At 38.8% G+C, this 27695-nt stretch overlaps 1 protein-coding gene and 1 long non-coding RNA gene across 3 annotated transcripts in view; one reads left to right on the forward strand and one right to left on the reverse strand.

Annotated features, from left to right (window-relative positions):
- Positions 1-27695, reverse strand: part of itgbl1 (integrin, beta-like 1) — a 55033-nt gene that overhangs the window by 25142 nt on the left and 2196 nt on the right. For both annotated transcript variants that reach the window (XM_085435653.1, XM_085435654.1), the window contains exons 2-7: positions 25883-26085; positions 14423-14569; positions 11459-11581; positions 10936-11076; positions 2763-2903; positions 2140-2286 (exon numbers count right to left, since the gene is read on the reverse strand). In XM_085435653.1, coding sequence (XP_085291779.1) covers positions 2140-2286; positions 2763-2903; positions 10936-11076; positions 11459-11581; positions 14423-14569; positions 25883-26085 — 902 coding nt within the window. The remainder of the gene's footprint in view (positions 1-2139; positions 2287-2762; positions 2904-10935; positions 11077-11458; positions 11582-14422; positions 14570-25882; positions 26086-27695) is intronic.
- Positions 15176-19604, forward strand: LOC146690532 (uncharacterized). The gene is made up of 3 exons (XR_014915600.1): positions 15176-15268; positions 17626-17674; positions 19375-19604. It is a non-coding gene; the product is annotated as an uncharacterized LOC146690532 (long non-coding RNA).

Here is a 27695-nt window from a genome sequence, read left to right on the forward strand (position 1 = left end):
CAATTTGTCTTATTAACAAATGGCTGTAGCATCCTTTAGAACAATGCAGGCTGTCAATGCAAGGACAACTGTGCATTGTGCATTGTTAACTTTGGATGATGGTAAGAACTTGTTGTTTTTTGTCGTCTGGCAATGTGCATTACATGACTGAGACTGATGATCAAAGATTTTTTGGTTTGTTTTCTTTTTCTACACCTCGCTAGAGACTTTAAATCTAAAATCAAATTTGAGATACACACTAAGAATAAAATGAGAATAAAAGCTATTCGTAATTTATGGAACTATATCTTCTTTTAGGCGCACTGCTACGCTCCTGGATATCGTATCATCACACGCTGGCTGAATACTTTGCACAAAAATGTGAGAAGTTATGAATCAGGAACGGTTTGATAACTAATGAATCATTAATGAGTAGCTCCTAAATAACTGTAACTACTCAGCAGATGTTGACTAGAGAACAGAATGTGAGAGATCATGTAGATGAATCATTTGATAATTATTAGTTCATACAGTTCTTTCTGCATAAGCAGTTTCTGACTAACTCTGAACTCGTCACATGCTACAAAACATGGAGGATATGTATATGTCCTTATCAGTCTTCTTTTGTGCACCCTCTGTAATGTGTCACGGTGTGTGCTGAATAGTTTTAAGTGAGTCAAATTCAGTAGCAATGGAGCGTTTAGCGTTTTCCTCCAAATACCAAACACCTGGCAGCGTCTGAAACTGAAATATTCATTAACCTTCTAGATTTTCCGGACATCGATATCCAAACGTCTGCTGCAGTCTGACCATAAATGCCAAGCCTTTTTCTAGATCTTATTCTTACATCATCCATTTGGTATTTAAGTTTAATACCATTTATTGTAGATATGCCCAGAAGCGTTTAAGCCCACTTCTTGTAATGATTAATCAGTGCTGCTTTGCAAAAAATGACTCATTTGTTTCTCACATTGTTGACTGAAAAGCTTTCAGCTATGTAAACACCTAGTTGTTTCTTAATTAACTGTTTGTGTGTGGTCTCGTTCCATATTTTTTTACCTTTGCCTGCTCAAGCAAAAGCATGTTTCTGGAGTACAAAAAAGCTTTTTTAAAAACACTTTTTCCTCCATTTCTCAAATTCATAATATGTATATTAGAGTCCTATATGAACACACAGATTTCTGCCAAAGACAGAATAGCAGTTATTTAGATTGAGATATTTCTGTCTGCACTGTTTTGTGCGAGCTCTGCTCCCTCCTTCGAAGTGGGGGAAGAAGATAAGAATGTTACACAATTCTGTGTACCAGTCAGAATTTAGCAATATCCAAATATACACCAGTCATGCATCTGATTGTACAGTCCCTTAAACCAGATCCACGCAATCCTGGAAATGTTATATCTGATCTTTTCGCTCTTCTAGTCATGAATATTTGAAAATTGTTGAAAAATATTTTGAATGTAGGTGGCAATACACAATGTCATCACCTCTATTACACTGATCTTCCACATCTACTACATATACTATTCCCCCACTTTCCCTTACTATCTTACTATCGTCCAGCAAAGATTTGTGGATGCACGACTTTGAATAAACACAAAACACCTGGACCTTTGCTTCGTTAGCAGAACCACTGGTTCAGTAGCTGAATCTACTATTAGTATTAAGCCCCACTTTTACAGGTACCAAGAAAACAAGCTTCCTCTGTCTAGAAGCGCCACCTATGAATTACACAGTGCACTGTAATAAATCTAGACACAACCACCTGTAGTCTGAGAGTTAGTTGACATTGTTGCCAGAAAAGATTGTAACTAAATGTATATAACACATCCAGAAAAAAACCTTCACACACACACATATATATAAGTATGAGGACAAATGCACATCACAGCTCACAAACCAGATTAAAAAAACTAGCGCGTGTAAGGCTTCATTATGCTCACACATTTTAATGCATACTGCTGTATAACACAAGAGTCGAGCGATCGCTGTTAAGATAATGGCTCGGTTAGAGACGCCATCACATTTGACTGATGTCTGTAAAACGCTCATAAGGATGAATAAAGAGCTGCGCAATTCTGGAAATGACCTATTTTACTCCAAGAGGTAAAAGCAGAGTGCAAGCCTGCTATGGTAACCATAGCAACAGGCAGACCAGGTACCTCGTCCGAAGCAGGGCAAATTGGACGTTCCTCTGCACTTCTTCAAACTGCTTTCCAAAGACAGGGAACAGGACAGAGGATGCTCACACTTATTCCCTGCCCACCCTTCCTTGCAGTCACACCTGCCACAGTTGCATTGGCCATGACCTGCCGAAAGCATAGAGGAAGAGTTGGTGAAAGCAGGGTTTGTGCAGAAAACTATTATAATTTAATAAATGGAAAGCTCCATAGTAGCATCTATTATACTTTGTTCATTAATTCTTTGGAGAAATCATGAAAAGGTCACATTTACCGCTCCCCAGTTTATCGTTAAGTTATATAGGAAGTTTACTTTTATGGCTGAAAAGTTGTACCAAAGCAATAAGAGTAGCATGCAAAGTGCTGTTGGTGTTTGCTAAGTTAATGGGACTGCAGTTTCTTAAAGATGAAACAGAAATTAGAGTAGCTGTAACTTTGTCACCAGCCCTTCTTTGAAAAATTAGTTCAACATTTTGAAGAATAGACTTTTCTTATTATTATTTATTTAGGTTATCACACTAGCAGTCAGCAAAGCAAAGTAGTCAGACTACAAAACCCTCATCATGTGTTTGAATCTGTTTTTTAACCATACAGAGCTTGCTGACCTGAGCAGAAGTCATCTGTGTAGCGGTCATATGTTGCATGACAGTTCCTCTCGTCGCACTCGCAGGTGTCTCCATGAATATCTCCCCAGTCACCAGAGGGATCAACATCATGGCAGTTACACTCTCCACACACGCAGGTCCCTAAAACACACAAACACACATCCTGTAAATTGTGTTTTCTTTCTACACTGGTCATTAATCTTTCAGATTAATCAGGCCAAAAACAGTGAGTAATGTCAAGTTCCAAATCGCTGTTTTCCATGTATGTTGGTGGGGATAGGAGCGCATACGTTTCCTCTTGCTGAAAGGCTATAACTTCCTTTTTTTCCCTTTATCTTTGTATCTGTCCATCCGTATGTCTCGCTTTTTTATTTGTTTCACGTCTGAGCAAGACCGTCAGCTGAGCAGTATCCATTGGAAATCCCATTTTCTCTTATCAGCAGTGACAGAGCATGGGGAACCCCAGGGGAGCAGGCCAGCTGGCAGGCCTGTAGGCTGTAGCTGGTGCGTGTCTGGCCCTTGGCCCTCCGCTTCGTCTCTCTCACTACCTCATAACCCTGGGGTTCTGGATTAATAGACCCATGCACTTTTATGTCTGATACAAATGTCACAGTGGAGCTTCACCAGAGCAGATTACAGCACCTGTAACGGTCATTGATCACAAATGTTTTATAATCACTAAAAATCAGGATGCCATTTGGAAATGTTCCAAATACCTGTTATTTCAGAATTTGAAATGACACATTCACTTGTATATGTTTTCAATGTATTCAGCTTTTGACATCCTGTGGTTGGTTTACTTCCGATATAATCTCTACTGGAAAGACTGTGTAAACCAAACGGATAAAGGGAGGGATCATCTTGTGATTGCTGTCAGTCAATTTAATCATAGAGTATGAGCGCGAGATGAAGGTTACTCATGAACAAAATGCAGGAGAGAGGAATAACATGTCACAATCTCACACAAAACACTTCAAATCTTTACATCTGTACACGATGATGAAATCAAATCGCGCCTCAGTGTAATCGTCAGACTTGATCCATTGCCTATAATCTCCAGGAATTATCTTCACAGTGCTTTTTGGATTAATTCAGAGCGAAATTGTTGCATGTCACATAGGGACAGGACTTGAGAATTGTCCCCATAAAATCCTATACTGAATTGTTCAACTTCTTGGAATTACTTAGCAAGTAAGCCAATCACATGAGAACTTTAAGATGACAAAGCAACAAGGTGATATATACCGGTTTTTAAATTGTGTCGATAAGCCACGTAAAACCAGAGTCATGATAAACAATATATGCGCGGTGTTTTTTCCTCAATAGTTTCATCACGTTTACTGTCTAAGGACAGCGCAGCAAGCACTCTCTGCTTATGAGCAAAGAAAACCCAAAACCAAACAAAAAACAGCCCTTTCGTGTTGGTGGAAAAATGCACCATGTCGACCAATCAAAAATGACATGGCAACGTGACATTTGGTTGTTTAGGAAGAGGTGGAAGTTTTAGGAGTTCAGCATGTTTGGAGTGTGTAGTTAATGTGTTGTCTTGTGTAGTTAGTATGTAGTGTTGTGGATAGTTTTGTGTTGTGTATCAGAATAATGAGGCGACTGCTGTCTCCAGGTAGAAAACAGGAGTGATACACCTGCTGCTGTCAGACCTGCAGATATCAGGCTGTGATGTTCTCCTTTATAGTAGGCAGAAATTTTTGAAGTGGCACAAATAATTTGTGTGGCATCTCATTGAATGCAGAACACCTGATTGTTATGTAAATAGTTTGAAATGATTATAAAAAAAATAACTTTGTTGTTTGCAAAACTTGTGCATATGATTTTAAAATTGACAATTTATATTTGCATTTAAAGTTACAAAATATGATTCATTAAACCTGTTTGTGGTTGTTACAGTAAAAAATGTAACTTTTTCTACTCGAATTTTATGTTTTTTTGTCTGATTATAGATCAATTGTGTTAACACAGTATGTCAAAATGAAAACATAACTGTAAATTCAGACACGTCAGGTTGTGCTGAAAAGAATGATACCACACAAGGCAAAGTAAATAGTTTTTAAAGTTGAAATGTAGAGGAAACATCGAAAGTAGTTAAAAATGGCCAATTATACCCTAGACCAGCGGTCCCCAACCTTTTTTGCGCCACAGACCGGTTTATGCTCGACAATATTTTCACGGACCAGCCTTTAAGGTGTCGTGGATAAATACAACAAAATAAAACTAGTACCGGTACTGAAAAAAAGAAGATTTATTCATAACACACGTGAAAAGACCCAGGAAAACCGAATTAACGATAAAAACGATAACAAAATAACGCTGAAAACCGATAAAAACCCTCAAAACCATACATTTCACACCTGAGCCTCAACTCTCGCGGCCCGGTACCAAACGACTTATGGACCGGTACCGATCCGAGGCCCGGGGATTGGGGACCGCTGCCCTAGACCAGCGGTTTAGGGCAGCGGTCAGCATTAAATCAGCATTAAAGCGAATAATCGCTTTAATGCTGATTATTCGCTTTAATGCTGATTTTATCTGTTGTCACGCTCTGTTTTGTAATTTTAACTTATTTTATGTATTTTATGACTATTGTTCCTTTTATTAATTGTGTTTTTTGTAAGGTGACCTTGGGTTTCTGAAAGGCGCCCTCAAATAAAATGTATTATTATTATTATTATTATTATTTCTTGGCCCAGTCTTGACGTTTCAGCTTGTGTGTCTTGTTCAGTGGTGGTCCTCTTTCAGCCTTTCTTACCTTGGCCATGTCTCTGAGTATTGCACACCTTGTGCTTTTGGGCACTCCAGTGATGTTGCAGCTCTGAAATATGGCCAAACTGGTGGCAAGTGGCATCTTGGCAGCTGCACGCTTGACTTTTCTCAGTTCATGGGCAGTTATTTTGCGCCTTGGGTTTTCCACACGCTTCTTGCGACCCTGTTGACTATTTTGAATGAAACGCTTGATTGTTTGATGATCACGCTTCAGAAGCTTTGCAATTTTGAGACTGCTGCATCCCTCTGCAAGATATCTCACTATTTTTGACTTTTCTGAGCCTGTCAAGTCCTTCTTTTGACCCATTTTGCCAAAGGAAAGGAAGTTGCCTAATAATTATGCACACCTGATATAGGGTGTTGATGTCATTAGACCACACCCCTTCTCATTACAGAGATGCACATCACCTAATATGCTTAATTGGTAGTAGGCTTTCGAGCCTATACAGCTTGGAGTAAGACAACATGCATGAAGAGGATGATGTGGACAAAATACTCATTTGCCTAATAATTCTGCACTCCCTGTATAAAGTATAAAGTATACTTGAAATGTACCCATATATAGTGCTGTTATTTCCACGTCTGTTAAAGTAAACCTTAAGTAAACCAGGTTGGAGTAGCTTTCAAGGACATAATCTTTTATTTTAAATGACATTTCTAAGACTCTGGATTTATAGTAGTTTAAAGTCATAAGCAATTTGATGAAAATGTGACAAATTTGCTGGTAATGTATAGTAATTCAAATCTTTAACATCATATTAACATCCTGTGCCATTTGTTAATATATGTTGAAGTATGGCTAAAGAAATTAAAGCAAGATAATAGAATAACAGGCTGAAGAAAGGAGTTGATAAGAAGTCTCATTGAGATTAAAAATCTCTTTTTCAAGAGAGATCAGGACAAGAGGGCCCCTGTTACGTGCTACTGCTGTTTCATTAGCGCAGTGGCTGCTCCACTACAAGTCAGTTGTTCATGCTATGTCAGTTGTGCACTAGACCATAATTTTGCAGCTCTGTGATGAGACTCTGTCCATGTAGCCTACCATTTCAGCCTACCACTTAGCCAGCCCTCAGCCAGTTCACTGTAATTAATTTTTGAGAGACTTACTGAAATCCCACAGGATCACTTGAGCTAGGTTAGTGAAGCTGTTTTGCTGACTGCTTGTCCTCCAAGCAATGAGTTTGAACTCATGACTCACGACAACGACTGCAATCAACTTGTAGTAACATCTGACAGATGATCAGAGGAAACAGGGTAAACCTGAGCTCAATTATGAGTGTCACTGAAAAGGCTATGAAAACTTGCGTACATTGCGTTAATTAAATTGCATGAAATTAAATGAACGAATTTCAAGCAATCTTTGTTCACTTTGTCATTATCAAGGACTGTGTAGAATTTTTTTAAGGTGAAAAATGAATGTAATACATTTTGGAATAAAGCTGTAACAGGACCAAATGTGGAACTAGTGAAGCAATGTGAATATTTTCAGAATGCCATGTAAGCTGTTTGTCATTTTCAGATATTATTTACTAATAGGATTGGTACTAAATGATAAAGATTCCTTTCATGGCACAAGCATTCGGGGAGAAAAAATAGACTGGAAGACATTACCGAAAACATCGAAGAAGAACAGAACAAAAACAAATGTATAAATTGTTTGATTGCTTGTAGCACAGAGTGTTTGTTTCCCTCTTTATAATGCAGCAAACAGACAGGAAATGAATTTGACCCCATTTAGAATGTTTGCTTCCTGTTCCCTAGCAACACACTTCTACTGAAATAGATATTATCAGAGCCCTCGAATAGTGAGAGCCTCATCAGCCGGGGTTCAGAATACAGGATCATCATGTAGTTCATGTAGACTTTAGATAGTTCCCAGAGTACCTTGCAGAGATCTTTCTTTGGTAATTAGTAGTCAAAATGCATTGAGCTACAGTAGTTCTTATACCACAGTAAAGTGTTTTATAGTTAATCTTTGTATATATGTTTTTATGTAAAAAATCGTTTTTCTTATTTTGGCATAAGGATACGTGTCTATGCTTATGAAACACATCGCTCCTTTAACAGTTTAACGATTAAATATTCAAATGCAAAACAAATATATTGACCATCCTGCATGCAGATAAATCTGCTATGAAATTAGATTTACAACAGATTTCAGATTTCAGGCATGTTTTAACAGGCATTGTAAGATACTTCTTATTTTAGGAGGCTTAAGTGGTATTAATACATATTTGTGTGTTTAACATAAACATAGGGCTGCTCGATTATGGCAAAAATGATAATCACAATTATTTTCACTGAAATTGAGATCTCGATTATTTGACGATATTTATTTAACCCTTTAAGACCTACCATAGAACCAAGTCCGCCAGAGCTTATATATTTTTTTTTTACATGTTGTAGTGCTATTTTTGGGAGCATTTCAAGTTGCTATACATCAATACAACTGTTATAGCCCATATTTTAATAATATGTATGCATTAAGTCCATAGTAATTACATTAATTACAAAAAAGTGCAATAAACTACAAAAAAATTTAAAATCATTTTTGTTTTTTTTACATTTCTACTTGGAGAAATTTAAGAGGCTTATCCCTCAAAACTTTAAATACAAAAAAGTTGCAAAAAATAGTTTCCCACCACAGGAAATTTATTTTGAGCGTCTTCATAGTTTTATTTTGGAGATACAGCAATTTTTATATACTGCAGGAAAAACAAAAAACAATCCTATGATGCAAATTTGCAAAGAAAACAGCAGGTGCATCAAAATAAACTATTTCCAGCAGTGCAATTCGAGTTCTAAGCATCACAGAAACTATTCAGAAAAGTCAAACATGACCAGTATAGGCTTTTAAGGCCTACAAGTAAAGAACTACATTTTCCGCGAAAATGACATTACTTCCGGTTTCAGACAGGAAATGGCGGACATGCGATAGTTTGCGTTTCGTTTTCATTGTGGGAAGTGTTACGAACAGCTGATCTGATCGGCAAAGCTGTTTCTGGAATATTATGTTTTTGTTCCTGCAAGCTCTTTTTATGCAATTTTTGCAAAGCTTTATGTGGAAGGAAACCGTGACCGAGGACAAGCTGATGGCATAAGATGTAAGTACAACTCCTCTGGTTTCATATGCAAAACTAATTATTGCGCTAGCTTACGAGGTTCCGGTTCTACAGGGATTTAAAGGGTTAACAATAACAATGTATTGAATAATGACTTTAAAAAATAATATAAAATAGTGTGCAAATACTGATAACAGTGCAAATGTTTGCAATATAAAAAATAAATGAAAAATGTAAACATCTATGTTTAGTGAACTTTGCAGTGTTGCTCTGTGGTGCAGCTATGACACCATAGCAAAGTTTACACACTATGTCTAATTGAGCCCAGTTCTGACTCCGCGAACCCATAATGTTTCCACACCACTGAAGTTTTTTTTACCTCTCTTTTCAACCAATGGCAGTCACTCTCCTCTCGAAATAACTTCTGCTTAGCTTTCCGAGCTTCCCTCGGGTCCTCTTAATTGTTGTGACGCGTGTTCGAGATGCAGAGAAGTGCGCTCGATTTGCCACACGGAGCAGCGCGAGAGTAAAGCATGAGGGAGGGGCTAATAATCGGCTCAGTCATTTGCAATGATCGTTGAAAGCCCAGATCGTAATCGTGATTAAAATTCGATTAATTGAGCAGCCCTACATAAACACACATTTCAGTTTTTTGGTTGGTTTAATTTTAAAAAAAAACAATCTTAGATTATATGGATTGAAACAACAATGACAAATAAATGTAATGTAAAGCAATGATATTCAAGCACTACATTTAAACTTTTTCTGACAGTTACCACACCATGGTGAGCACATGTTTGCTTTATTAAAAATAAGAAAAAAGTCAAGCTTGAAACACTCAAGGAAATGAGTCTCCCAGTCAGGGTGCTGTCTCACTGTGTGACAGTCTTCAGGCTGAATTGTACTGTGGTTCTACTGCTGAGAGATAGATTGAAGAGAGAAAAAGACAAAATGTTGGACAAGCCTCTAAGTGCATTAGGAGAAAACATTTTTCATAGCTGGCATTTTATTTTAAACTCACCTTGTGTTTTCAGTCTCATTTTAGTCCCTCTGCTCTTTTCATCAACTGAGCTGTAATATAATACAGACAGTAACAGTTAAAAAGACCATAAAACTTATGAAACAATATTTACGAGACTTCTCAAATCTGTTCTCTGCCTCTTCATAGCAATATATTACAAAAATAGCTGTTTCGCTGATTGTTGTACAATTACTGTTTTACCATAGTAGGTTATACCCACAGTGGATATATTTATTTAATTAGACCAAACCGCTGTGTGTTACAGTATAATGTTATATTTAGCTAGAAAACTCACACTTTGAAGTCTTTAAAAAAAAAAATCATAATGTCGATTGAAACAACATCCTGGTTTCTGGTTAATATTACATGCTTGCTAGCTTAATCTGGCATCATTTAACATGTTAAAAATTGGATAATAATGATAATAACATGGTTTATTGGTCGATGTAATTTGATTTATGCATGCCAGAAACATAGTCTTGTTTTTTTAAGTATCTTACCTTTAAAAATGAATTCCAAACTTCTACGCTGCTATTTCTGATGACGCGATAGGCATATGTTGCAAATTGAATTAGTGGTAGATCTAAATTCTTTAAGCCCCTATAAAATGATCAGTGGGGCTATTCAAGTCTTACAGAAATGTTTAACATCCAGACATCCATGAAAAAAGATCCACAAGGTTTAGTGGAGTAAAGTTACAAGAACGTTAGCTTGCAAGTTTCTATTCGAAGATGATATACCTGAAATACCTGCTTTAGGTATTTCTAAAAAACAACATTGTACAGCTCTGCTATAGCGATGGACAGCAGAGTAAATAGCTGAGACATTTGTGGGGCTAGTGAAATTGCTGACATATAATTATTATTATGTGCCACCTGGTGGTGAGCTACAGAGCTATAATTAGGCTACTAGAAATTCTTCAAAGTTCATCTTGAGGGTTCCTGATAGACAAAGAAAAATATCATCAAATAATCATCAACTAAAACACAAAATGCGGGTGTCTTTTGAGTTTTTTTCCCTTCTGACTTTAAGTTTTCTGACTTCTGATTTTTGTTTCTGCACTTTGAGAATAAAGACAGAATTCTGTCCTTGGTGCATGATCTGAAAATGTAACCAGCATAATACTCTTCAGTCCAGCATTTTGTGGCTTTCTAATCAGCGACAGCAAACATATGTGTATGTTTATATTTCTTATGTATAACTGTGTACATGACCTGTGTATATTATGATAATACTTTCATTTCAAATTTGTGATTACAGTTTAATAAATATAAAAAACAAAAATCAAACACGATGTTCCAGGTAAACAGACCTCTGTTGCTGCAGATTTTGCCATCTGGAGATGTGCATCTCTGCCTGCTTTCCCATGGGCTCATGTCACACTGGAACTCACATTTGTCTCCATGCCAACCAGCAGCACAGTAACAGTTTCCACAGTAACATTGGCCATGCCCTGGAAGCAGATCACAGAGGAACAGCTGATGAGATTTCCTCCAAAATGTATTTTGACAAATGGTGATTACTGTCCTGGTGATTAAGTCATATTTTTGGTAATCCAAACTCTACTTTTTCCTTTAAAAAAAAAGAAGTGAGTATTAAATTTAAAAAAAAAAAGCAGCATATGTAAGTTGTAATTGTATATAGTTAATGCATGAGTTTTTTTAAGGAAACCAAATGAGCAAAGGCAATGCATTTCTATTCTTTTATCACAGTAAAACACAATATGTGTTACAGTAGTTGGGTTTTTTTGTACCAAATCCAGCATTGGTTATACAAAGATGCATTCTATGTTTAGGGGGAGAGTAAAGGGCTGTGTCAGCAAATGCAGGGCACACCTCCGCAAATCTCTCCAGTTTCCTCATCCAGGCACTCGCTGTCATCACACTCACAGAAACGTCCTGTTACCATGCCTCTGTTGTCTTCATTGTCACACATGCAGCTACCGCAGTGGCAGGTTCCTATGGGAAACACAAACTTTAGACACAGTTTGTTGGAAAATGTCAGATTTCAATAAAGAGCAATTCAACACCTAGAATCTAGCGCTGTTAACTGGAAGCACTGTCTGTACATCAATAGTTCTAAATTGTTGTCTGACTGTGTGTGCGTGCAGTAACTCGTACCGTTCCCTTTTGTAATTATGTGCTAAAGAAGCAGAAGGCTAGACAGGCACATGCTGTGAATACATTTGCATTTCTATACAGGCCACATACGGTACAATACACACTCACACATATACATTCACTACACCAACAAACATGAACGCATCACAGACACATAAACATACAGTGGGGCAAAAAAGTATTTAGTCAGCCACCGATTGTGCAAGTTCCCCCACCTAAAATGATGACAGAGGTCAGTAATTTGCACCAGAGGTACACTTCAACTGTGAGAGACAGAATGTGAAAAAAAATCCATGAATCCACATGGTAGGATTTGTAAAGAATTTATTTGTAAATTAGGGTGGAAAATAAGTATTTGGTCAACAACAAAAATACAACTCAGTACTTTGTAACATAACCTTTGTTGGCAATAACAGAGGTCAAACGTTTACTATAGGTCTTTACCAGGTTTGCACACACAGTAGCTGGTATTTTGGCCCATTCCTCCATGCAGATCTTCTCGAGAGCAGTGATGTTTTGGGGCTGTCGCCGAGCAACACGGACTTTCAACTCCCGCCACAGATTTTCTATGGGGTTGAGGTCTGGAGACTGGCTAGGCCACTCCAGGACTTTCAAATGCTTCTTACGGAGCCACTCCTTTGTTGCCCGGGCGGTGTGTTTTGGATCATTGTCATGTTGGAAGACCCAGCCTCGTTTCATCTTCAAAGTTCTCACTGATGGAAGGAGGTTTTGGCTCAAAATCTCACGATACATGGCCCCATTCATTCTGTCCTTAACACGGATCAGTCGTCCTGTCCCCTTGGCAGAAAAACAGCCCCATAGCATGATGTTTCCACCCCCATGCTTCACAGTAGGTATGGTGTTCTTGGGATGCAACTCAGTATCTTCTTCCTCCAAACACGACGAGTTGAGTTTATACCAAAAAGTTCTACTTTGGTTTCATCTGACCACATGACATTCTCCCAATCCTCTGCTGTATCATCCATGTGCTCTCTGGCAAACTTCAGACGGGCCTGGACATGCACTGGCTTCAGCAGCGGAACACGTCTGGCACTGCGGGATTTGATTCCCTGCCGTTGTAGTGTGTTACTGATGGTGACCTTTGTTACTTTGGTCCCAGCTCTCTGCAGGTCATTCACCAGGTCCCCCCATGTGGTTCTGGGATCTTTGCTCACCGTTCTCATGATCATTTTGACCCCACGGGATGAGATCTTGCGTGGAGCCCCAGATCGAGGGAGATTATCAGTGGTCTTGTATGTCTTCCATTTTCTGATGATTGCTCCCACAGTTGATTTTTTCACACCAAGCTGCTTGCCTATTGTAGATTCACTCTTCCCAGTCTGGTGCAGGTCTACAATACTTTTCCTGGTGTCCTTCGAAAGCTCTTTGGTCTTGGCCATGGCGGCGTTTGGAGTCTGACTGTTTGAGGCTGTGGACAGGTGTCTTTTATACAGATGATGAGTTCAAACAGGTGCCATTCATACAGGTAACGAGTGGGGGACAGAAAAGCTTCTTACAGAAGACGTTACAGGTCTGTGAGAGCCAGAGATTTTCCTTGTTTGAGGTGACCAAATACTTATTTTCCACCCTGATTTACGAATAAATTCTTTACAAATCCTACCATGTGGATTCATGGATTTTTTTTTCACATTCTGTCTCTCACAGTTGAAGTGTACCTCTGGTGCAAATTACTGACCTCTGTCATCATTTTAAGTGGGGGAACTTGCACAATCGGTGGCTGACTAAATACTTTTTTGCCCCACTGTATCTATAGCCTTCATTTAGCTGGAGTCATTGCACGCTAGTGAGGTCACGACCAAGTAGATGAAGGGCTGGCTGTCAGACTCACCTCACAGTGTGTGCCTTCAGCGTGTCAGTGCATAATACTATGTTAGTCACACAGACTGTGTGAATCAAATGTACTTCAGTATTTACTTAGACTATTGTTAATTCAAAATGTCTTCCAGTATTTACATATATTTGTATGCGTAGGTGGGATTTTTGTTTGAACTCATGTGTGTATGTGTGACTGTGTTTAGATATCTTTGTGGGGGCTAAAAGTTGAACGTTTTCTATGCTTGTGGGGACCAACAGCCCTTATGTGGACAAAATCCCAGTCCCCACGTGTTTGAAGGCATTTTTCAGACTCAAAATGTGGTTTTAGTGTCAGGATTACAATTAGGTTACGGTTAGGATTAGGCATTCATTTTTGATGGTTAAGGGTTAGGGTAAACGGCTAGGGAAAGCATTATGTCAATTAAATGTCCCCGCAAAGATATGAAAACACAGCGAGGGATTAATTGTAATTAATGCGTTTATTATGGTAACTCCTTGTTTATGTTTTTGCTTGTAGTAAATTGATATCACAGAAAAATTCATATAAACTGGTCGATTATTTAAAAAAGAGTTTTGAATTATTATTTTTTTAAATATTTGCTCATCACTTTGTAATAAAAAATTCGATGTGCCGAACTGATTACCCCCTCACTCTGTCTATTAATGGCTTGGTACTAGGCTATGTTTAGGCGATATTATTAAAATATTAGCAGAGCATGCCGAATTGTCTTAAAAATTGCTGTTGGTAATATGTCAGGGTGCAACGCTTTGATAAGTGTTTGCTTCAAAATTTATGTTATATGTAACTGACTCATTGTGCGTGTGTTTGTACAATAGCTGTACCTCTGTTGGAGCAGACCACCCCCTGTTGGTTTTTGCAAAGCTCTCTGCTCTTCTTGCTGGATAGGTTACACTCTTCCTGAAACTGGCAGGCATCACCGAACCAACCTTCATCACACTCGCACACTCCACAGTCACAGTAGCCTTGGTCTAAAGGGAAACACAATGCATCATATGCTGTTTACCACTGCTAACATCATGTACATGATCAGTATTTCACATCACTCTGTAAACACAAGGGCACATGTGTTATTTCTTAAAGGTACAGTGTATAAAATTTCACAGCTTAAAGTCAGTAGATTGCAGATTACAGTCAAATGAATTCTATTTTCTTACCCCTATCGATTCAGGTTTTACCCCTTGCTACAGTAGCTGCAGTAGGATAAACAACTCTGGTCGCCGTTCATCTGTAATGTGTGCAGATTGTTCACATCTATTTACGCACAAAATTTGTGAATGGAATTCGCGACAAGTACTTCTGTCCGATGACAGTGATACTGAGGTGACCTGTTTAGAATATCCTGCGCTTCTCTGTCAGAAACCGCTGCTGTTTTTGCTACCATTAGCAGCTGTTAGCTAGCATTAATGAAACTTTCTTTGAAGTGGATCTGACGTTGTGTAACTCTCATGCCACGTGATATTTTAATCAAAAATAAGTAACTGTGACAATATTAGGAATAAAGAAGCATGCTTATGTTTGTGTTTTAGAGCCCTGACTACAGCTCAGGAGATAAAGCTTCAGGGGAGGAATGTCCCCCGAAGCAGAGGAGGATTAGATGGAAATGATGGAGAGGGCAGTCGTGGAGGAGGAGAAAGACATAATAAGAAAGAGATGATGAAAGCATACAGGTACAAATGTTAAATGGTGAACTATAGTTGAAAGAGCCATTTGTAGTCTTTAGATTCAAAGTATCTTAATTAAAGGGTGTACTATGTGCGTGGCTGGTCTCTAGCTACACACATAAACGTGATTAGACAGAACTGTAGTCCATCACCAGAACATTAGTGCTCATTTGCCTGTTGTTGACTAAACTTCAACAAGACCCTCTGCTCCCAAATAACTTAAGCTGTGTAAATGTGCATAGTAAGAAGGCAGACAGGCACTGACATATTTCTATAATATTTCTAAGTTTTGTTTGTGCTATATACCAATAACCCAAGCATTGTGATATACTGGTTCCTATATCAATCACACTGCCAGAACATTACCATGTTCAGTGTTTGAAGGACCTACGCAGGCAGTCTGGCATCACTGTTTCTCATCATTCTGATGGTCACAGTGAGCAATATGAAAACAGGAGGAAACACATGATGCAAATGAGGACTGTTGACAAGTTATTATAAATGTTGCTCTCATTGCGTTTAGCAGCAAGGGGCCTTCTATGTCACACTCAATCATTCGCCTGAATCGTTCATCATGTAAATGTGGTGTCCTTTTCAAGCGCTATCCATCAGTCATTAGTAACGCACAAGTCCCCTGTCTCTCCACATTATCGATACGTCTCAGGGGACACTAGGCAACAGGTTGGAGGAAGAGAAAAATAGGTAACATGCACATCGAAGAGAACTAAACCACAGAGACAACAGAATTCCAAGGAACGTCCAGCTTTTATAAACCGCTAAAAAATTTGGATTGTAATATTTATGCTGTTAAATTAAGCTCTTTGTTTGTGTACAAATATAAAGAAATATATGGTTCACGACATTATAAAGTCTTGTATAGCTGTAAGAACACTGACTTATTTTGCTTTTTGTCTGTGGAAAAAACTTTGCCTGTTTTAACTGCCAAGGTGTCAAATACCACCGTTGTTAATTTCAGTGTTTCAGATATGCACATGGTTTCCTTTAACATTGATCCTGTAACACAAGCAAAACCTTTCATTCCCTAAGTTGCAATATTTTAACCCTAAAAATGATATTTATCCAAAACTAACAGTGATTTTTTTTAACTAAATGTGTGAAATTACATAGTGATGGAAGCAGAACACAAACTGCTGTCTCCAGGCTCACAATCTAGTGAAGTATGCCATACCACCTACTTATGTACTGTAAAATAAGATTCATAAGCATCAATTACAATTTTATAATGACGACTAAATAATAATTATTGCCAACGCTGTGTTCGTTTAAGCGTTGGCAATTTTACTGTAAGAATTAAAATGATGACATTTTGTGATTTGTCCACAGTAAATCAGCTGTCTCATACGTATCGCCTAATGATTTATTAGTGAAAGTTATTCTAAAGTGTTATCTACAATAATTAGTGATTCTTGAATTGCTATTGCATTAAAAAATGCTGTCTTACAGTCTTGTTTAATGTGATTTTACTGATTTGTGTACATTTGGCGCATATTCATGAAGAACTATGCACATACTGTAATTGTAGAGACTCTTTTTTCTGGATTTATTGCATACTTTTTGCATATGGGAACTGGAGCACAATAGTTATAAGACAGAATTAGATTAAACACCTTCCAGCTTAATTCTGTAGACTATTACAAAGTCAATGCCACCCACTAGCCCCCGTTAATCTCCCCCTCGACAATCACTCTGACATATAAAACGTCCCTCTTTGTCTGGTAGGCCAAATTTTATGTGGGTGGGAAGGTGCCTGTCTGTCGACAGTTTATCTTTTCTAGTGCTTCCTGAGCAGTAATTCTCTGTGGTATGAGGGTGTCAGGGTCCCTCCTACGCTTCACAGACAGACACACATACTCAGCCAATAAGGTCCCGATCAGTGCACAGGTATATCCAATGAGGCTTGCAAAGTGTGGGTGCACCTCTTCCACCATCAATGGCAGTAATAACAGGTGATATAGTGCTGGCACAATTAATTGCTGATGAGGACAGGATGGTGAATCATGCAGCAAGCTCATTTCAGGTTTAGGATTTAACTTGTTCATGCATAATGATAGGTCTGCTTTTTTTCAAGTATTTCAAGTTAGATTAGTAGAAAACAGATCTTTTACAATTCATGCTTTTCATGCAGTTTCAATTATACACAAAACTGTAATCCTAGCCAAACATTACATGCAAGAATTGACTTTCTCTGGGTTCATTTTTTACATACATGTTTTTTTCTCCAATTAGCATTTGCTCACATCCTTTGTTTCTATTGTGTTCTTCATTACATGCTAGTGATTTCACCGAGTAATTATTCCACCTTGCTTTTCTCTCCCTGTGGCCTGTGGCGCATGAAACGACAGCACGTCAACTTGTGTTTTGTGGAACAGTTCCAGGAGACACCTGTCTCAGGTAATAACTAATTATGTGTGTGTGCAGTACTTGGAGCAAGGAACTGCTTCCTGCTTTCATCCTTTTACACTACCCAACCTGATCATTCATTGAAAATATTGCCAACTTCATAATACCTTTGTTAAAGAATTTTTGAAAACCCAATGTAAGCAGGATCACAGCAACCGAGAAAAACACTTGTTCTGACAGCGTGAAGTGCTGGGAATCTTAATGGGTCCCAATCATAACTGACTTTTACTAGGAAACTTGGACAGGCTTAAGTGGCTTTTTCTTCCTGCAGCCCAGGCTGGAATCATTAGGTGACTCACAACACAGGCACAGTGCCCAGCAAAGCTCAGAATATCTTAGTGAAAGCGCATCAAAATATGTACTAGGAAAAAAAATACAGGGATGAACAATTTAATGGACTCTAAGGACTGCGATCCACTCTAGCCCGTTGTTTTGTTTTTTCTCTTTCTCTGGGAAATCAACAGTAAAAAACCTAATAACTTTATTAGGCACACCTTGCTAAGACAGCTTTGGAACCCCTTTTACCTTCACGACAATGTGCTCGAAACATTTCTGAGAGATCTGGGTATTGACGTGATAGCATCACATAGTTGTTATAGATTGTTTCCGTGATACCAATTATCCCAGCTCACCAAATCCTAAAGGTGCTCCATTGGATTGAAATCTGATGACCGCAGAGGCCCTTTAAGTACAGTGGACTCATTGTAATGTTCAAGAAACCAGTCTGAGATGATGAGTAAACTCATACAGGGATCGTTATGATCAGCAACAATGTTCAAATAAGCCATGGTGTTGATTTGGAACCTGTATCAAGGAATTATCCCCCACGCCAACACACCACGAGCAGCTTGAAATGCTGATTCAAGGGAGGTTGGATTCATGTTTTCATGTTATTTATGCCAAATACTCACCCTACCATCCAAAAGTCACAGCATCAGAGACAGATTTGAAGTTTTTTTTTTTTTTTTAAACCTAGCTAGCATCAGATGGTATAGGCAGACAACTGACATGATTGTTCAGTTGGGCTTAAGCAACTATTACAGTTTATACTGCTCCCTGAAATGTGCCTGTATTGGAAGACACACAAGCTTATGTGATACTGACAGTGAAAGTTTATCTAAAGGTGTGTGATTTGGAGCAGTACTGTTTAAACCGATACCATATGTGGCGCTGACATTAAAACTCCTTGGGTGGGATATTCTCTGGCTCTGATAGGGGGCAAAAGGGCGCAGTGCAGAGTGAAAGAACAGAGGCTTTTAAAATCCAAGGCCTGAGAGACAGTGAAAGGAAGAAAAAAGAAAGGTGGGGAGTCAAAATGTGTTTTGACATCCACTGGGGGAAACAGGCTTTTAATCTTATGCTTACACCTCTGAATTTTAGCTCCTTTAAAATAGGGTGAGAATGACACGCATATGATAAAGTCTGCCAGAGTCACAAAGTTATAAATTGATCTGACTGCAGATGTATTTGGCTCTCTGCCTTAGTCCACATTAGTGGCCTGTAGTTGTTGCCAGAGGTATATGAGTAATGATTTTGTCTGTTGTTGTAGTAAGTCCACTTGAATCAAGAATATTTGATGATGACAAATCCAAATAAATGAGTCATTATGCTTTAATTAAGATGCAGTAGGTTCCATCCTGATGTAATAGTTTAACACTACTTAACATTTCATCTCCTTCTTCTTCTTTTAGCTGCTCCCTTTAAGGGTCACAGCAGTGGATCATTTACTTCATCTCATCCTATTCCTCTGCTGTCACTCCAATTCTCTGCATGTCCTCCTTAACTACATCCATGAACCTTCTCTGAGGTTTACCTTCTTCATGCCTGGGAGCCTCAGCTTCAAGATTCTTTATCCAACATATCCGCTATTCATCCTCTGCACATGTCCAAACCATGTTAAACATGCCTCTATAACTTTGTCTCCAAAACTCTCAATCTGCTATTTAACATTTCAATTAACAAGGAAACAATAAAGCAACATTTTTATGGTTTGTTCCCCCCACCTCCATTTTTTCCTCCTTTTTTCCTCTGGGATAACACTAACACCATTGTCCACCCTGTATATCTGATCAACCAAGTGGAATAAAATTACAAAATTGAGGGAGGATTTGCATCAATTGGTCCTGAATTCATGGCTCTAAAATGTTTACTAAAGAGCTTATGTGTTATTTACATATCCTGTCATGTGCTGTAATTTCTTCTCCAAAGGTACAAAGCACAAACTTATTCTGTTCAACAGAAAATATTGCTTCTCCTAAAAGAAAAGTCTTGTTGGAAGTCCAGGTTTTTCTTACTTTACATAGGTGATACAGATTAGCACAGCTTGCACCTGCATCTAGCAGCTAATTTGTCACACCTTTAAACAAAGAATGGGCAGCTCTCTCATCTGCCATTATTTCCTTGCCACTGCCTGTTCTGCTAAAATTTCTCAGCTATGACCAGAGCATGCCAAATGTTCTATTTACTCTATCTAAGGAACTAAACACCTATTAGATTACTTTTATTTGTAATGGCAGTCTCCCCATGGACCTCTCCACGAACTTTATTATAGCGGAGGGGTTTGCGTGGGAACTATGTTATCAGGGCTATTTCCCCATTGGGACTCCCAAGGAAAATTGATCCTGAGTCCAGACTAAGAGAGATTCAGGGGGGAAAAGTATGATGAAGGATAAATCATGGGATATGGCTACCCTGCTTAGGATAGGGTTACTGGGGCCCCACCCTGTGCATAGTAGAGCTACTTGTGGCTGGGTCTTAGCCCAAAAGAAAAACATGGGGTCAACCCTCATCTGGAGGGTGTGTAAGGGGTTTGTACTTTGTGAATGGGAAAGTGTTTGGGGCAGAAGTGCTGTCAACCCGACAAATCTGGCTTTGGTAACATAGAATGTCAATTCTCTTATGGAAAAGCAGCCTGAGCTAGTGTTTGAGGTTGAGAAGTACCAGCGTGATATAGTTGTACTTGCCTCAACAAAAAGCTTGGGTTCTGAAACCAGTCTCCTGTTGTGTGGCTGGACTCTATACCACTCCAGAGCTGCACTTGATTATACGTAGCAGACTTAATGAGGTATACTTGTATCCTCCCAGTTCTGTCCCTGTACTGCACTTTAGACTTTTCCCAAGTGGACAAAAGGTTGCTTCCTTGCACATTTGGGTTGGGAAATGGGTTCTGACTGTTGTTTGTGCTTATGTGCAAAACAACAGTTCAGTGTTCCCAGTCTTATTGAAGTCCCTGGGGAAGTGCTTGAAGGTGCCTCTGGGGATTCAATTGCCCTGGTGGGGTACTTCAGTGCTCACATGGGCAATAACGACACCTAGAGGAATGTGACTGGAAGGAATTGGTAGAGGGTTTCTGCTTTGGTGGCCTCAGGATCACTTCTCTTCGCTATGGATGTGATCCTCCTAGAAAGGATGGCTGGGCTCTCCCTTTGAGATAGGTTGAGAAACTTAGGGTATGTTCACATTGCAGGCAAAAGCGCATCAAATCCGACTTTTTTGACCCTATGCGACCCATATCCAATCATGGTATGACAGTTTGAACAGCACAAATCTGATATTTTCAAATCCGACCTAGGTCACTTTCGTATGTGGTACTGAATCCGATACATATCTGATGTTTTAGAACGCGACTGCTGTTTGAAAGGTCATGTCGCATTAAATCCGTCTTTTACGTCACTGACACAAGACAGACGCCAATTATCACCGCCTGAGAAGACAAACGAGAAAGCATCCATATATACCATACCATGTATACCATATATACTCTGCACGGAGGTAGCAGCCACTGCTCCAAACAAGGCCATTGTTAAAGCACGGGCTCTCTTTTTTCTCAGAGTCCTGCATTATCTAATTAATTTGTCAAAATTCTGACGGTTACGACTGTGCAGAAATTGATAGACTGCTGCAACAACACCTGCTAGCTCTGTAGCCGCCATTTTTACTTACATAAACAGAGCACGTTGAGTGTGACGTCTTCTTTTGCGAACCATTCACACTAGAGCGCGTTTGATGTCACATTTTATTTGTAGTGTGAACGACCAGACAAAAAAAAATCGGATTTGATTAAAAAATCATTAAGACCTGCAGTGTGAACGTAGCCTTAGTCATTTAGGACATGCTCAGTGTAGAACCAATATTTTCCACATCAAAAGGGACACGTGGGGTGTTTTAGGCATGTCCTATTGGAAGAACGCCCCTGTGCAGACTACAAACTATTATCAAAAGCACTATGTTTAAAAGACTTAATGTTGAAATCAGATCCAACATTCAACTTATGCCTCCCCTTCTCAGATCAGCACAGACATGGAAAGCAAGCGTGAGAGCCCGTGCCAGAGGAGAAAAAGACAAAAGCATGTGAAAAAGATTATGGAAGCTTTGCCACGTTGACCTTTGTTTCTTATAACAAGAGTGTTATTACATAACCTGAGAATAAACATAAACACTCGAACCAGACAAATCAGAGTTAGCACTTTTGGAACTTATCAAAGGTCATGTTTTCATGTACTGCAGCTTATTTTAAAATGAGGACATGGAGTCAGAGCAGGAAAATTTAAGCACAGTTGAAAAACAAACAGCTGAGTGAAACAACACGTTTTTGAACAGTTGGTGAACAGATGTTATTCCAGATCATCGTCCTTGCTCTACTATAAAATAGGATGGGATGTCTGTGGGAGGAAAAACACATGACAGCATCAATGTTTTATTGGACTTCTAGCTACAAATTCAACCGTTATTCAGCAAAAGCTCCAGTGTTATCAGATTTATTTTTTTTGTCTGTTATAAAACGCCTTTTATATTTTGGTAGAATGTATGACAGTATGATAATATTTTGTATACAATAGTAATACGCAACAGGACAGCTAATTTTCTTCTCTGGTTTAAGTGACATGGCATATCATGAAATTTGGCTTATTTAAAGCATGCTGTAATAAAATAAAAATAAAAATCTTGCACACAATATAATCCTGTCATGGAAGAAGCCGGTTTCACACGTATAATTTTGAAGCAATTTTGAAACTGATAAGACATTTGTACATCTTTTTATATATACAAAGAAAGAAAAAACATAGTTGTCAGAGAAAGGCTGCAGCAAAAATCCAGAAAAGTCCATGGAGAGCTGACAAATTGACTATAACAAGAGGCAGGTAGCATGCAGGGAGACAAAAAGATGCACATTTACGCACATGAGGCTAATTGGGGAAGTGGTAACAGGTAACTAGATACAGTTGAACACAATTAAGGAATAAACAAAGAGGAGGTAAACATCAAGCAAGACATGGGAGACAATGACTAAGAAATTAAAACAGGAAGTAAAAAAGCTAAACTTAAGTTCCATCCACAATGGAAGTGATTCATAGTAATGTGGTGAGCAGACATCACAGGAAGCCAATAGCATTCGGCGACTTTAAGTGACTAATGGTGGGGTAGCCGCTGGCGAAGAGACAGTGGTACGGCTACAATAATCAAATAAAAAAGAAAACCAAAACTCGAAACCCTGGGTTTGAAAACTCAGGACCAAGACATAATTAAGACAATTAAGACAATAATTATACTTTCATACTAACAAGAAAGTATAAATAGAGAGCAATGATTTAATTGCTCTCTGTGTAAAATGATCTCTTTTACACAGTTTTACACACTTTATAACATCAGTACGCACTGGGTTAAAATAACTTTGACACCTCCGGGTATATTACGAATAGGCTACACAGACAGGCATATTATATTTAAATCTAAATCTTCATGCTAAATTGGCTTATATGTCAATCAAAAGAAACTAATACAACAAAGGTTATGAAAAGCAACCCAAAAAGGGATCTCATTTTAAAGCTGTGTTGAAAACATAATATTTTTCATGTGAGGCTCCAAAGAATGAAGATGATATTATAACTCCTAGGCATGTCATAACAAATCAGTGTACAATATTTCAACCAAGAATTTAAATATATCACTATCATGCCTAACTGTATCCCCATAACCACCATCCGGCTTGACTTGTTGCTATGACTGAGAGAAATTGAACCAGGTCCAAGCTAAAATAACATCTAGGTGCCAGCAAAGCTTATGGTTTTGGAAAAGAAAAAAAGGATAGACTTTATCCCTTTGGAGAAAAATCTATTTGGATCTTATCAATGGGTTGTGAAAGGCAGATAAGGCTGCAGATGGAACTTGGGGACCAGTCTTTGACGACAGGCCCATGCTGCATGGGGCATTGTGGGTAGAGAGGTTAGGTGGGTGCTTTGGGGGCAAATCTTCTTCTCAGTGTGCTTTAAATGTGTTTTCTATGACCTGCTCCATGGGCAAATGATTTTGTGAGCGTATGGCTAGCTGTGTGTGTGTTACAATATGAGACTGAGCCTGATGATGGATGTGTGTGTGTGTGTGTGTGTGTGTGTGTGTGTGTGTGTGTGTGTGTGTGTGTGTGTGTGTGTGTGTGTGTGTGTGTGTCTGTCTGTCTGTCTGTCCGGGTGTGAAAATCCATCCTTCTCTTGATGCATTTAGGTTCCATTGGCAGTCTGTGTACTAGTGAGTGAAACCCCATTATCAGACTGAAGCAGGGCCTTGCTCCAGACTGCTGAACCATAATGAGCTCCTCACAGCAGCCAATTTGTCTACACAAATAAATCACTCTACCCCTCACACGCAAGCACACCCGCACACACGGATATATATCTTCTTTAGAACTAGTCTGCGTGCACACATATCTCCATTAAACCTTGACATTCATAGAACAGTGGCCAAAGAGGACAATGCACAAAAAAAGATGAGAACTGTTTTTCCCTCCATTGCCATTGAGGAGCCAGCATTTCTCATACCCTCCAAAGTACCACATATGATAAATTCATATTAAGCCTTGGTAACAGATTGCAAATTGAGTTTACATGAACATATTGTCTAAAATGTTTGCCTGTTTATTTTGTAAGTTTGTTCACAGCTAATGTAGGCCAGTACAATAGCCCTGTGATATAGTTTAACATTTTGAGAATCAAATCAGCTAGATGTTATAAACCTAACGTAATACATTTGGACAGAGCACAACAAACTTTAAGCACAACATGGGTCTACTACAAAACAACTGCTCTGAGCAGTTAGAATGAAACAAAACACTGTTCCAGCCAATGAATCCAAAACAATGCCCCAAATAGGATATAATCTATTATTACATATATTTAATTCACAGTTGTTGTTGCCTGTATTAGTGAAAGATGACCATCAACTAGTCACAAAGTTACAAAAAAATAGTAACACTGGTCACTGTTATAGTATGTTACATCAGACTGCATCGGTTTTAGTTACATTTAGCTAATAAACACGCAACTGTGTAAAATCATAGCAGTTTTATATTTTCTGATATATCTACACCTTTATGTCTTAAACTATTCACCAACCATGATTTAACTTGCTCTTGAGTACAGGTGCACTCTAAGTGTTCTTTCTGTGAACTTATAAAATTTCAAGCAGCAGGGTAAGTTCAAAGCCGTTCCTTCCAACAAAAGCTAATGCCTTGGTAACATTTGAGAACCAACCAGCTGCCTATTACCAGTGAAACCCTTTGAAGTACTGCCAAGACAATGTGGGCTGTCAATTACACAATATTGCACCCTTCTGACTCTGAAATACAGGTGAAACAAAAATACCCTAAAACATTCCAAGTCTGAATTACAAAATTCATATCAAATGAATATTAATGCCTATTAAAGCCAAAAAAATAATATGAAAGACATTTTGATGATTACGGTTTCCATTCTTCCTGCACCTGGCTGGAGCAAACACTGCACTTCAGGTGCACAGTTTATTTGCCAAACTCCTCTGATGTAAGGAGGAGTGAAGAGTTCTGTTGCATCGCTTACTGAACCATCACTAACAACCATATCTAAGAGGTAAAATATGTGCAGCATGTCCCTAGAATTCAGATCATGTGAAGAAAAAAAAACAACAGACTTTTTACTGTTATAGAAACCCATATAACTGTGTTAGGTATCAGTAAATGTAGTGTGCATTAAAATGTGACTCCAAATCTTCCCATCTAAGTGTCTAATAGTGACAAGTAACTGAGTCAAGTTTCACTATTGCTGTATCAAATAGTGCACTGAAACATGTGCCAAAAGAGATGCTGTGCCTGTGCCTGTCTCTGAGATGCCAGTAGTTTTGGCAAAATAGCAACATTTGAGACCTTAGAAATGAGGACAGGATCATACGCACCGTTGCAGGTTTTCCCATTATATGTAGCACAGACCCAGTCGTGGCACTCGCAGCGCGGACCGAAGAACTTCCCTGGTTCTATGGCCTCACAGATGCAAATGCCGCAGTTACATTTTCCCCTTCCGCTGCAGATCTTACCATCAGGCGTCCGGCAGCGGCGCAAGGATGACTCTGTGGACAGCTTGCAAACACCACCCACCTGGCTGGGAAAAAGAAAGATCAGATTTTCCACAACTTTTATTATGAGGTTAAAGTTTAAGTGTGTTCACACCTGTTTTTGTTGCAAATCCAAATCGAAAAGACATATTTCCTCAGTCATGCATCAGCATCTCTCTTTAAACATATAAAGAGACCTATTCAAGATATTTGGTATGTGCGGTAGGACTTAACACATGTAGCTTTCAATGCAATGGCTTGGAAGAAAGAAGTCTAAGAAAACAAAAGTGGGAAGAATGTAACACACAGCCCATATATTTGAGTCTTTATCAAGTAATAACAAACGCCTTGGAAACACACACATGACCACATGCACAGCTAATAAATTCAAATAAACCCAATCGTACAGACACAAATGCACTTTTCATTTAACACACTCTAGGAGCTGTTTTCTGAGTTTTACCCTAAAGCGTTTCTGAGTGAGATTTGTTTCATTTGGATGCCGTCTGGCATTCTTTTTTAAATCCCTGCCCTCTCTTGATATTGGCCAGATGTCCGCGTTTGAAAACTGAACACATTTCCAAAAATCAACAGCTCAAGTGTTCTTGACCCTCCTATTAAAATTAAATACAGAATGTGATTGTCCTGAGTGTCACAGGGAGGTTATACAAGCCCCATTTCACACAGACTTTAATCAGTAATGGCCCTTTTAAGCCTGATCACAGAGCTCAGCCACACGATGCAATGAACTGAAATGTATCTGATTACATTTATTCATTTTTTTATTTATTTTACGGCAGCATGACATTCAAATGACCTTTTTGGATTGTGTTACTCTGTCCAGTTCAGCTGATCAGTGATAGATCTGGTTAATGCCTGGCTTTTGTTCTGTAGAGTACCTCCCAAGAATACAACCAGAATTCCACAAAATAGTAAAATAACATTCCAATTCATAAAATTAATGCTTGGTGAAGAGAGTCTAACTTGCTCCACATTAGAATTTTGGACTTTCCTTGGTTTTAACTTGGGTTTTGTTTAACTGTTTTTTTCTCCTTGTTACTATGTCTCCAGGGGACAGTAGTAACTTTCTTGGCTATCCAAGAAAATAAAAACTGCAAAATGTACAGTTTTAATTAACTGACTGAAGAAAGACATTGGACTGGCCATCACTTCTTACCACTTCTTCAAAGAAATTGGGCAAATTGCTCTGAGCACCAAAACCTTGCCAAAAGTATTCACTCACCCATCCACATCATTGAATTTTGGTGTTTCAATCACTTTCATGGCCACAGGTGTATAAAATCAAGTACCTAAGTATGAGAATTGCTTCTACAAACATTTGTGAAAGAATGCGTCACTCTCAGGAGCTCAGTGAATTTCAGAGTGGTACTGTGATAGGATGCCATCTGTGCAACTAGTTGAGTTGTGAAATTTCCCCACTACTAAATATTCCACAGTTAGTGGTATTATAACAAAGTGGAAGCGACAGCTATTCACCCACAAAGCAGTAGGCCATGTAAACTCACAGTGCACTATCAGGGGATGCCAAGGTTTCCATGGCTGAGCAGCTGCATCCAAGCCTTACATCACCAAGCACAATGCAAAGTGCCCAAACTAGTGGTGGAAAGCACGCCACAACTGGACTCTACAACCGTGT

This window comes from Copadichromis virginalis, linkage group LG16 (genome assembly GCF_057382275.1).
Source record: "Copadichromis virginalis isolate Kocher_CV1m ecotype Utaka linkage group LG16, C_Virginalis_male_GT1.1, whole genome shotgun sequence".
NCBI lineage: Eukaryota > Metazoa > Chordata > Actinopteri > Cichliformes > Cichlidae > Copadichromis > Copadichromis virginalis.